General features: G+C 45.1%; 1 protein-coding gene across 1 annotated transcript in view; it reads right to left on the bottom strand.

The window, feature by feature from the left end:
* Positions 1-12,364, bottom strand: part of CD58 (CD58 molecule) — a 48,039-nt gene that overhangs the window by 6,809 nt on the left and 28,866 nt on the right. The window contains exons 3-5 of the mRNA XM_033862899.2: positions 10,827-11,096; positions 6,253-6,324; positions 3,414-3,454 (exon numbers count right to left, since the gene is read on the bottom strand). Coding sequence (XP_033718790.2) covers positions 3,435-3,454; positions 6,253-6,324; positions 10,827-11,096 — 362 coding nt within the window. The 3' untranslated portion in view covers positions 3,414-3,434. The remainder of the gene's footprint in view (positions 1-3,413; positions 3,455-6,252; positions 6,325-10,826; positions 11,097-12,364) is intronic.

Below are 12,364 nucleotides of genomic sequence, written 5' to 3'. Positions count from 1 at the left end.
TCCTAGCTCATCATTCCAAAGCAATGTTTTTCACGCAAAACTCTCCTGCTCCAGAACCTACAATGACCCCCTACTCCCATATCACTTGATTTTAACGCCCTTGACTTCCAAAATTTTTCTTGCAAATATTGTCTCTTTTGCCATTTCTTCAACTTGATGCTAAGCAGGTTGACGTCTTTATCAAATAACCACGACAGGTTGCGTTCCCCTCCGTGTCTCTGCTGATTCTCCCAGCTGGAATGCCTTTTCCACTCTGCTCTTGCTTTGAAGATCTAGCTCACATCGTACTCCTTTCAAAATCTTCATGATTATTCTGGCCTCTTCACCTCCCCCTTGTTGGTTGCCCAGCCCTGACCATCCATTCCAGCCCATCACCATGTGCTTCTTGCCTGTCTTTCTGTTTCTTACACACTCATCCATTCTCCCCACTGTGACCATAAGCTCCTCAGGGTAGGAGCTTTAATATATGCTTTCTCTGAATCCCACACAATGTCTAGCCTCACTGGGTACACTGATCTCAAGCCACGGGCTAACACAGTGCCTGACATCTAGTAATCTCCGTAAGTTATTTGCTGAATGAATAAAGGAGCAAGGGAAAGGAGTGAGTTCTGGGATACCCCGTCACCTTTCTCAGTGGCCCGGGATGACAGCGCTCCCATGAACAACATTCCCCGTCACTGTCTGTGATGGCCATGCCTCCACTGCTACCAAGTGGATCTCAGCAGAGGCACTCCTCCGATCTCACCGTCACCTGCCCTCACACACATTACTTCAAATCCGAAACGCCCCACCTCTGACCATAACCCCCAGGTCTTCTACCTCTCCCCACACTGCTAGCACACCTGCCCCTCACCTCATCCATGGCTACCTGACTCCTCTCCAACCCCTCTCCATGGGGCCTCCTGGACCATCAACCCCTCGCAGACTCACTACCGCTGCCCACTTTGCACCCTGAAGCTGGCTGAGCTGTCCCCTAGAACCCCTTGCCCCAGGCCTTCTGCTGCAACTGACTTCCCGGGTGACCTGGTCACTGTCCTGGCTGGCAGCTGGGGAGAAAGGAAGCCTCCCAAGCCCACCCATTGGTCTGACTGCCCCCAGACCCTCACTGCTGTGCTGCGATCCCTCCACTCCAACCACTCACCCAGGGGCTTTCATGAAAGTCAGCAACTCGTTCAACCAAGCGAAAGGTCTCGACCGCTGCCTCCCGCTTTGCCTCCTTGCAGCTCTAGCACGTCGCCTCCCCCTCGGACCCCTAACAGGGAGCCGCCTGGGTCTCCTCCTGGCTCCTCTGCCTCGCCCGCCACTCGAAGGCCTTCAGCTTCTCTTTCTTGGTGACCTCAAATGCTCAGGGAATCCATCACTGTTCTGACGAAGATGCTCCCCAACCTGTAACCCCAGCCCCTAAAGCCACTTCTCCAATATGCTGGACGCCCCTATCCACGTGATGTGCCCGCACCCCAGACTCAGCCTGTCAGAGCACAAGTTCACCTTCCCAAACAAGGGCCCCGCCTGAGTCCTCCGTTGTGCCTGCCATGCTGCCAAGGGTCAGAATTCCTGTCCCTTTTGGCTTCTTTCTTTCTTTAGTCAATCAATTAATTCATTTTTATTTTTGGCTGTGTTGGGTCTTCGTTGCTGTGCGTGGGCTTTCTCTAGTTGTGGCGAGCGGGGGCTGCTCTTCATTGTGGTGCGTGGGCTTCTCATTGTGGTGGCTTCTCTTGGTGCAGAGCACAGGCTCTAGGCACGCGGGTTTCAGTAGTTGTGGCTCATAGGCTTACTCACTCCACGGCACGTGGGATCTTCCCGGGCCAGGGCTCGAACCCGTGTCCCCTGCAGTGGCAGGTGGATTCTTAACCACTGCTCTGCCAGGGAAGCCCCTTGGCTCCTTTCTTGAAGAATAATCATAACCATAATAGCTAACATTTACTGAGCACCATTATGAGCCCGTCACTCTTCTAAGTATTTTGCTTACAATAACTTGTTTGTACATATTATTTCTCTGCTATTATTACCTACACTATCGTTGTGATTTCTATACTATTGTTATGCCCATTGTCCACAGAAGAAAACTGAGGTGGCAAAGAGTTTAATTGACTTGTCCGAGGGCTGTGAGAGACAGAGCTGCCATTTAACCCCAGGGAGTCTGGCACCAGACTACACTCTCCGCTGAGACTTTGTTCATACGATATCCGTACTTTCTCTGAAACCTAGCCCTCCTTCATTTCTGCCATGACCACCCCGATTCAACCTCTCCTCTGCTTGGCTGGATTATTTCATTTAACCACCAACCAGTGTCCCCATCTCTAGCCTCTTGTCTATTAATTCACCCTATGCTTTACCAGCAGAGAGATCTTTCCAAAGCATAGCTCTGCTCAAAAATCCTCAGTGGGGACTTCCCTGGTGGCACAGTGGTTAAGAATCCATCCACCTGCCAATGCAGGGGACACGGGTTCGATCCCTGGTTGGGGAAGATCCCACATGCCGCGGAGCAACTGAGCCCATGAGCCGCAACTACCGAGCCTGCGCTCTACAGCCCGTGCTCCGCAACGAGAGAAGCCACCGCAAAGAGAAGCCCCCGCTTGCCGCAACCAGAGAAAGCCCACACGCAGCAACGGAGACCCAACACAGCCAAAAATAAATCAAATCAATCAATCAATCCTCAGTGGTTTCCCAGAAAAAAATCACCCAACCTCTTGGCAACTCTCTCTCAATATCTTGGCCTGGCTCAACCTCTATCCCACCAACATACGCTGCCCCCAAGAGGGATGACTTGCCACCCCCTACCCTGCCTTTTACAGCCCCGGGCCTTTACTCTTCCCTTCATCCCTCAAAGCCCGGCTCGTGGGCCCCTGCCTCCTGACCACGGGGACTCTGCCAGGACGGGGCCTTCTGGAGCCTCCTTACGGCAACTGACTTCACCCACCGCCACCGTTCATTGTGTTTGGATCCTATCTTTTGTTCACGATACGGGCCCAGCTCTGACCCTGGCTCCTGAAGTGAACCCTATCCTTGGCTCGATTTTCCTGGGATGGGAGAAGGAGGGAGCAGATTGTGGTGGGTAACAGGATAACTCTAGGAGTCTGAAGACCTAGATTTGAATCCCAGCTCTACATTTATGAGCGATGGGACCTGACTTCTCCGAGTCTCACGTTTGCTGTCTCTAAACAAGCTGTAAAGATACCCCCTCGCAAAGCTCACTGAGAGGGTTCAATGAGATGTTACATGGGAAGTCGCCATTTGGTGCTTAATGAACCGTGGTGAGTATATCTGCTGATGTAACTTGTTACTGTTCAAGGCAACTAACTGACAGATAAGTAGAATCTGGCTCCCCAAGGAACAGGCCCTCTACATCAGGCTGTTCTGCTTCTAGTGCACGATACACAATGCACCCACTGAGCAGTCTACAGGACACTTACCTAGTTCTCCGTGTTTATCTGCTATGGGCGTCCCAGAAAACCTACAAATGAAGACATTTGCATCTCAGTTAAAGAGCTGAAAAGAAAAGCTGGAATCTGGAGTTGCTGGCTAGAGGCCTGAACTGGGAAAATTCTAAAGCAGAGCCCTGTCGAGCTGGTATCTCCTACTCTCCTAAATGCTTGCATCAAATTGGCCATAGAGTTGGGCCAAAGAGTTGTTCAAAAACTGGTCATCAGATGATAGAAAACCAAAAACTGTTGACGAACGTTGTTTTCTATAGCAGCTTGTGCATAAAGCTAAAGATGGAGGGAAGGCTGGAATGTTCTGGACCAGCGCTGCCTGATAGGGATATAATGTGAGCCACGTAAGTAATTTAAAATGCTTAGTAGCCACATTACACAGTAAAAAGAAATGGATGGGGACTTCCCTGGCGGTCCAGCGGTTAAGACTCTGTGCTTCCACTGCAGGCGGCACGGGTTCAATCCCTGGTTGGGGAACTAAGATCCCGCATGCCACGCAGCACAGCCAAAACATTAATAAAATAAAATAAAGTAAAATAAATAAAATAAAATAAAAATAGTAGGAGAGCAATTATATTTAAAAAAAAGAAATGGATGAAATTAATTTTCATGATACATTTTATTGACTAGCCCAACAAATCAAAGATACTATTTTAACGTGTAATCAATATAAACATTATTAATGAGATACTTTACATTCCTTTTTTAATAAGAAGTCTTACAAACCCGGTGTCTATTTTATACTGATGGCACATCTCAATTTGGACTCTCCTGTTTCAAGGGTTCAACAGCCACATGTGGCTCGTGGCTACCATTTTGGACAGCACCGGTTTGGACGTTAAGATACGGTCCCACGTGTATGCATCAGTTTCCTCCCCATCGAAGGCATCAGCTAGCCTGGAGCCATGCCAATGGTCCAGAAGCCAAGTCCACAGGCTTGACTGAGCTTGTAAAAGTGTCAACTACAACTAGCCGATGGAGCTGTTTACATTCAACTCTCTCCCCTTCTGAAGGCTCCATGCCAAATGCCTCACTTTCCCAATTAATGGCTTTAGGGTTGAGATGCTTGCTGAAGTAATTATTTCTTAGAACAATTTGTTTTTCCAGGTTATATGGTGCTACCAGTAGTGATCACTGGTGTAAGTTTCCCTCCACTGAATAAACTTTTTTTTTTTTTTTTGCGGTACACGGACGCAGGCCTCTCACTGTTGTGGCCTCTCTCGTTGTGGAGCACAGGCTCTGGACGCGCAGGCTCAGCAGCCATGGCTCACGGGCCCAGCCGTTCCGCGGCATGTGGGATCTTCCCGGACCGGGGCACAAACCCGTGTCCCCTGCATCGGCAGGCGGACTCTCAACCACTGCGCCACCAGGGAAGCCCAAACTTTTTTTTTTTTTAATAAGTTAAATCAGACAGAAAAGTCTTCAGTGCTACTTTTCTCTGGTTCAGGAGTTCTGGTGGTAGACACCCCCACTCCCTCCCAAGAAAAACACATGAGTGGAAAATTATTTTGGTTTCTGGGGACCAATCTGTTAAGGAGATGATTAACTATAATATCGCTATTTGGGGATTAAAAATAACTTTTTAAAAAGAACACCTGAGCTCCCCAAATGTTTTACGTATTGGTAATGATGGCTTAAAACTTTCTTCAGCTGATTTTTTTATAACTTGTTTGGAGGAGATTCAGTTGACTGGTAATCTATAACTTAGGGATCTTCGTGGTATTTGAAACCTATAACATAGAAATGGAACCTTTGGGAAATCATATTCTAGTGCCAATACCCCAAAAAAGTCTAGGTCAGCACTGACCAACAGAACTTTCTGCAATGATGGAATTGTTCTCTATTTGGTCTCACATGGTAGCCACTAGCCATCTGTGGCTACTGAGCCCTTGAAATGTGGCTAGTATGACTGAGAAACTAAATATTAAATTTTATTTAATCTTCATTAATTAAAATTTATATTTAGATCACTGTACGTGGCTAGTACCCACTGTATTGAACAGTGCAGGTCTAGGGAAACTTAAATCTAGTCTGTGAACTTGATTCAAGACATGACTGTGAAATGACATGGACCCCGGATGCCATCACCTTGCAGAAAGCTTCCTCTTCAACATTCCCTGTGAGAGTGACAAATCAGTCTCGGAAATTTCCTTTTGGTGAAGGCTGATATAGAAACTGATGGGGCTTCAAGAACCTCTACTCTGAAATTTACAGCCTAGTCAACATCCTCTGGGACTTGAGGAGGGGTTTCTTGACACCAGGAAAGAACAGGCTGGGATGAGGTTACCAGTTCTCCAGGGCATATGGGTTCCTTTCTGGAGACTGAGGAAGGCTCAGGAAGGCAACACAGGTAATACCAGGTCATTTTACCCACTCCATGTCACCTGACTCAACAAATGCTCCTTCCTACCTGGGACCTCCTTCTGGGCTATAAGTCATGAAAATTATGACCATGGCAGTCAAGAGTAAGAGGTTTTTTTGCAAAATCTGGCTTGAGACCAGAAGTATAACTATATGTTGAGGTGGGCCACAGATATGAGGCTGTGGAACAGTCCTAAGTATATTCGTCTGTGTTCCCACTCCTGTACAGCTCTCTATGGCCCAAGGATTCATTCCACCTCAAGATAATGCAGAATCTTGGGGAACCCGACACACTCAGCAACCCCAGACAACAAGTACAACAAAAAAGGTTCTGTTTCTTTCGAAACAGCTAAGATTTCAAACTTTGTTTTCATCTTCAAATTAATCATTTTCTGGCCTTTGAAAAACCCATTCCAGTTTGAAAACTTATTATTTTTAAAAAAGAAAGTATACGTACATTTTAAAAACAGCAAACCACCTATTAGTGCTGGCAGTATGGCGAAAAGCACAAACCTGTGCCTTGTCTTGTCTGAAAAAAAAAAGAAAGAAAGAAATACAATTAGCTGGAACTGACCAAAACAGAGATACAGTTGATCCTCTTTATTTGTAGATTCCGTATTTGCAATTTATCCACTTGCTAAAATTTATTTGTACTCCCCAAACCAATACCTGCAGCGCTTTCACGGTCATGCGCTGACATGGGCCACAGAATGGTGAAACCTGTGTTGCCTGATGTACACATTCCCAAGCTGAGGTTCAAGGCAATGCTCTGCCCTTGTGTTTTAGCCCTTGTACTGTAGACATGTGCCCTATTTGTGGTCTATTTAGTGCCATGTGTTTCACATTTTTGTACTTTTTTGTTGTCTAGTTCACTGTCTAAAACGGCCCCCAAGCACAGTGCTGAAATGCTGTCTCGTGTTCCCAAGCATAAGAAGGCTGTGTGTGCCTTACAGAGAAAACACACGTGTTAGATAAGCTTCACTTAGGCATCAGTTGTGGTGCTGTGAATTCACTGTTCATGCAGCAAGCACATATATTAAATAAGGTGTCTTTAAACAGAAGCACACATAAAGCAAGGTTCTGTATTGATTCCTTGCCAAAAATGTTGTGACCGGAGGCTTGCAGGAACCTAAACCTCTATCTCCCCTGGGAGCAATGGTTCACTATGCACTAATTCTGTGTTTACAGTGACAGTAAAACATAACTATCGTGAATAAAGAGAATCGACTGTGTTTCTAAATAAACGTATATGCACAAGGTTGATACATATCTGGCCCAGTGCTGTTTATTAAAAGCAGCAGATAGTCCACTATTCAGCCATCCTGTCCTGCCAGTGGGAGCACAGCTTGGTATCGTGTGCTTGGCAGGGCAATGTGGCAGCCATGCATTGCAAGACTGAGAAACGTTCATCATACAGCCGCTGACACTGTGCTAAATGATGTGCCTACAGGCTCACCAAATCATTGCGACAACGTTGGATTGGCGCTCTAACCTCTCAGTGCCTCAGTTTCCTCTTGGGGATCACTATAAATGGAACTGATGAATATGCCTCCTAGGGTAATTGTGAGCATTCATTGAGTCAATACACTTAAGAACAGCCATTAGCTCTTGCCATGAACCTATTGAGTTGATGCTATTGGAATCTCTACTAACGTCCTTTGATCCTGCAATTCCATGTCTAAGATATTAACCTACAGAAACTATCAGTTATGTGCCCCTCTCCTCCCTCCAAAAAAAGGCACAAAGATGTTTACCACAGTCTTACAATATCAAAAAGCTGAAACAACCGAAGTGTCCACAATAGAAAAGAATGATGTGTGTTCATGAGGTGGACTCTATCCACCTACTAAAACTCTAAGGGCAGAATACTGAGCATATGGCAAAGAAATCACCACACATTGCTAAGCGAGAGGGTGGGGTCACTCACAGCAGGTACAGCCTGGAGGAGAGAGAGGGGAGAGGAGGAGAGAGGAGGGGAGGGGAGGGAAGGGGAGAGAGAAAACGAAAGAATGCATGAGAGTATGAACACACACCCTTTCCTCTTAGCAGGAACACAGGTGGGTTAGAGCAAATAGGCAATAATCCATTGGTTTGATTTGAGAGGCCCCTGGCCAGAAACCGCTAGTTGCTCCCCATACCCATTCTCCCCTCTTTAATAAAAGAATTCAGATTTTCAGCTGGGCATACCACCACTCCCCTAAAAGATTAGTTTCTCAGCCTTTCTTGTAGCAAGGTTTAACCATGTGGCAAGTTTTGGGCCGTGAGATGCAAGAAGGGTTGTGTGGTATTTCTCAAAAGTCTCCCTGAAAGGGGTAAGACACACCATCTTCCCCTCCCTGGGTCCCACTGCCTGAGATAGCAGGGAAGGTGCAGGAGCTGGACCACACAACTGCATAAAGTAGCAATGTGCCCAGGGCTGCCTACCTCCAATTATTATTATTATTTTTTTTTTAGTTGAGAAAAGTTCATCATTTATCCTTTTAAAAAAAAATTGGAGTATAGGTGATTTACAATGTTGTGTTAGTTTCAGGTATACAGCACAGTGATATACCTGATATATTTTACCTTTTCTGTAAGATGTTATGGAGAAACCCGAACAAACTTTTTGGCCAACCATATACATATATACACATATATATACACACACACATATATATATATTCTTTTTCAGATTCTTTTCCATTATAGGTTATTACAAGATATTGAATATAGTTCCCTGTGCTATACAGTAGATCCTTGTTTATCTATTTTATATATAGTAGTGTGTATTTTTTTTTTTTTTTTTTTTTTTTTTTTTTGCGGTACGCGGGCCTCTCACTGCTGTGGCCTCTCCCGTTGCGGAGCACAGGCTCCGGACGCGCAGGTTCAGCGGCCATGGCTCACGGGCCCAGCCGCTCCGCGGCACGTGGGATCCTCCCGGACCGGGGCACGAACCCGTGTCCCCTGCATCGGCAGGCGGACTCTCAACCACTGCGCCACCAGGGAAGCCCAATAGTGTGTATCTTTTAATCCCAAACTCATAATTTATCCCTCCCTCCCCAATGTTTTTTTTTAGCATGAAAGAAGTAATCTACATTTTTAAGTCACTGATATTTAAAAAAAATTTTTTAAACAGCTGAATCTAACGCTACTTGATACAGTCCCTTCCAAAATCCTTTCTCCCACGGGATGATGCCAGATGCCGTCATCGCTTTGGGACAGCAGAGATTTAGGGGAGATGAAACAACAAGGATACAAGTTCTTAATGACGTTCTTCCTCCTTGACCTGGCCGGTGCACTGACAGCTGCTCGCTCTCTCCTCACTCGGCTTTGGAGATACCAAGTTCTTGGGGTTTTCTGCCTTCCTCCCTAGTGATCCTTTTCAGTCTCCTTTGCTGGATCCTCTGCCCTTAACAGCCCCTACATGCGGGAGTCCTCAGGACTCAGTCTCAGCACCCCTCTCGGACGACTGCTTCCTCCACAGAATCTCTTCTAGTCCCAAGGCTTTAAATGCCTCCTGTACTCTGATTATGCCCTAATCTCCATCTCCAGCCCTAACCACTCACGAGAGACCTAGACTCATAAATCAGAGGACTGTATTTGACGTCTCCATTTGAAATCTAACAGGAATCTCAAACAACATGTCCCAAACCAAACTCTATTTCTTCCACACACCTGCTGTTCCCCTGCTTTCCAGTCCAATAGCAACACAATTCATTCCGTTGCTTGTGCCAGAAATCTAGGGGTCATCTGAGTATTTCTTTTTAGACACCTTTCTTCCACTCAAACCATTAGAAAATCCTGTTTCCATTTTCCAAACGTAGCCTAATCGGAACCACTTCTCCCAACTCTACTAGTCCAAGACACCATCTTCTCTCGCTTAGACCGAGAGTTTCCAAATTAGGCACATAACCCCAGGGAGAACATAAGATGAGCAATGAGGTGCAAAAAAAATTAGAACCTCTATCTGTTTTTACGGCTTATGTCATTCTTTAAGTTTTTTAGGTTTTGTATATGTTTTAAAATTGTACGAGTTATATTCATTTTGTAGTACATTGTGGTAGAAGCATCTGCTGTTCCCCGATAAGCAATCTCTCCTTTTCACTCTGGGAGGAGAACCCCTGTGTTTTAACTGAGCACATGGCCAGCAAAAGATGGCACTTCTCAGCGCCCCTCAGCTAGATGTGGCCATGAACTCAGACTGGCCAAGGGGGTGTGAATGGAAGTGACGCATGCCACACTTGATCTTTAAAGGGGAGGACCAGGCTCCATCCCTCTCCTTCTCCCCTCCCACTTGCTATGGAGCAATTAGAGGTGCGAGCCCCTGTTTGACTCCAGAGAGCACAATTTTTAAGCTATAAGCATTTCAGTATGTATTTCCGAAAGGTAAGGATTCTTTGTAAAACATAACCATGGCATCGTCAGACTTAAAAAATTGTGTTCAACATCATCAAACATGGAATCACTGTTTAAATTGCTCCTGTTTTTTACTCTTTTCTGTTTGAATCAAGACCTAATAAGGTCCATACATTGCAATTAATTAATATGTTTCTTAAATTTCCTTAAACTTTAAGTCCCCCCATCACCTCTCTTTTTACTCCCCTTATAATTTATTTATTGAAGAAACTTGATCTTCAGTCCTACAAAATCTTCCACAGTCTGTACTTTCATTTAACATTGAAGCCAGATGGCCTGATTTCAAAACCAGGCTCTACCACTTACTGGCTATTGATCTTGGACAAGCAACTTAAACTCCCAACTATGTCTTGGTTTCTCCTCATGAAATAAGGATAATTACTAGATTGCGTGGGGATGGAATTAATTAACATATGTATTAGAATGGTACTTGACACAGAAAGTACTAAAAAGTATTAGCTTTATATCTGTAATAGAGTGTCTGTGAAAACTGTAACTCAATTTAAGTTTCAAATTTATGAAATGTATGTTAGTTACTGCATCCGTGGTATGAAATTCATGAACCACTACTTGTATGTAGGTCCATGAACCCCACTTGTATATAGGATCTCTACCATGACACACGTAGTCACTTACCACTTGGGACACAGGTTGACAAAATGACTGATGTTGTCCTTCTGAATAATGGATTGCTAATGATACACTGAATTTCCTGTGAAAGATCACCTTCCTCCGTAACATACGCTTCAGATGGTTTTGAGCCACTCTGACACTGTATTGTTGAAGGACAGTCCCAGGAGTACTGTATGAGTTCTAGATGGGTGTTGTAATCTTCCAGGATCATGCACTGGAGTGTAATGTTCCCATCAGTCAATGTGCAAGACAGTGTTGGTGATGGAAGAGACTCTGGGGAAAAAAAAAAGTAATGTTTAGTACAGAAAAGAGTAATATTTAGACTCCTCATCTGCAAATTCAGAAAGAGCTTCCAGGGACTTCCCTGGTGGTACAGTGGTTAAGAATCTACCTGCCAATGCAGGGGACACGGGTTCAATCCCTGGTCCGGGAAGATCCCACATGCCACGGAGCAACTGAGCCCGTGTGCCACAACTACTGAGCCTGCACGCCACAACTACTGAAGCCCACACCCTAGAGCCTGTGGTCTGCAATAAGTGAAGCCACTGCAATGAGAAGCCCGTGCACCACAATGAAGACTAGACCCCGCTTGCTACAACTAGAGAAAGCCCACACGCAGCAACGAAGACCCAACACAGCCAAAAATTTAAAAAAAAAAAAAAGAAAAGAAAGAGCTCCCAACTTCCTTATGAGCTTGAAAAGACGAGCAGTCTACCCCCTTGAGCACCAAGGGGAGAGAATTCTCTCTTCTTCTGGGTCAGATCTATCTGCTCAAATTCAGCATAGATACAGGCCCCAAATCCCTTATCCTCAATTCTGAAATCCAAAGAGTTCCGAAAGCCAAAAGATTTTTCACAAATATTTATGACCATGTTTTACTAAAAATATTTCCATGCTTGAGTAAGCGGCTCTCCGTAACTAAGTGAAGTGCTTCTTAACACACACAGAGGAAACAGTTTATATCTATTGCCTTTCTAAAATCTGAAGAAGGCTGAATTCCAAAGCACACCTGACTCAAAGGATTTTGCAAAAGGTTCTGAGGAGCTGTACTGTGGGCTGGCCCCGCTCTGAGGTAGAGGAGGGCATGGCACTTGTCACAGCCCTGTCGGTCTAGAGGCCTCACCCCCAGGTTTATTCTGGAAGCACCTCCTGCTGGCTAAGGCAGCTGGAGTTGCAAGGATGGATAAGACAGAAGTCATGACACGCCATTATCACCCTCTAAATTTAACCTCAAAGCCCATCGGCTCACCCCATTAGTCAGTGGTTTATTAATTCATATACCTTCTTGCATCTCTCCTTTCCACCAAAAACTAATCACAAGAGATTTGAGAAACATGTAAAAATATATGGAATATACAAAAATTGGTCATGGTAGCATTTGGATAATAAAATTTCAATACCTTGCAAACATCTACTAAAAAGCGAATTAAAGTTCATCAAGATGATGCGATACTATGCTGTCATTTAAAATATTTTCTAAGACAAAGGAACACAAGCCCCACTTGATAATCTAAAAAATAAATATGTTCAACTCATCTTGC

This window comes from Tursiops truncatus, chromosome 1, assembly GCF_011762595.2.
Source record: "Tursiops truncatus isolate mTurTru1 chromosome 1, mTurTru1.mat.Y, whole genome shotgun sequence".
Taxonomy (NCBI): Eukaryota; Metazoa; Chordata; class Mammalia; order Artiodactyla; family Delphinidae; genus Tursiops; species Tursiops truncatus.
Note: the sequence above shows the minus strand (reverse complement) of the source record. Positions and strands in the feature narration are given on the sequence as shown.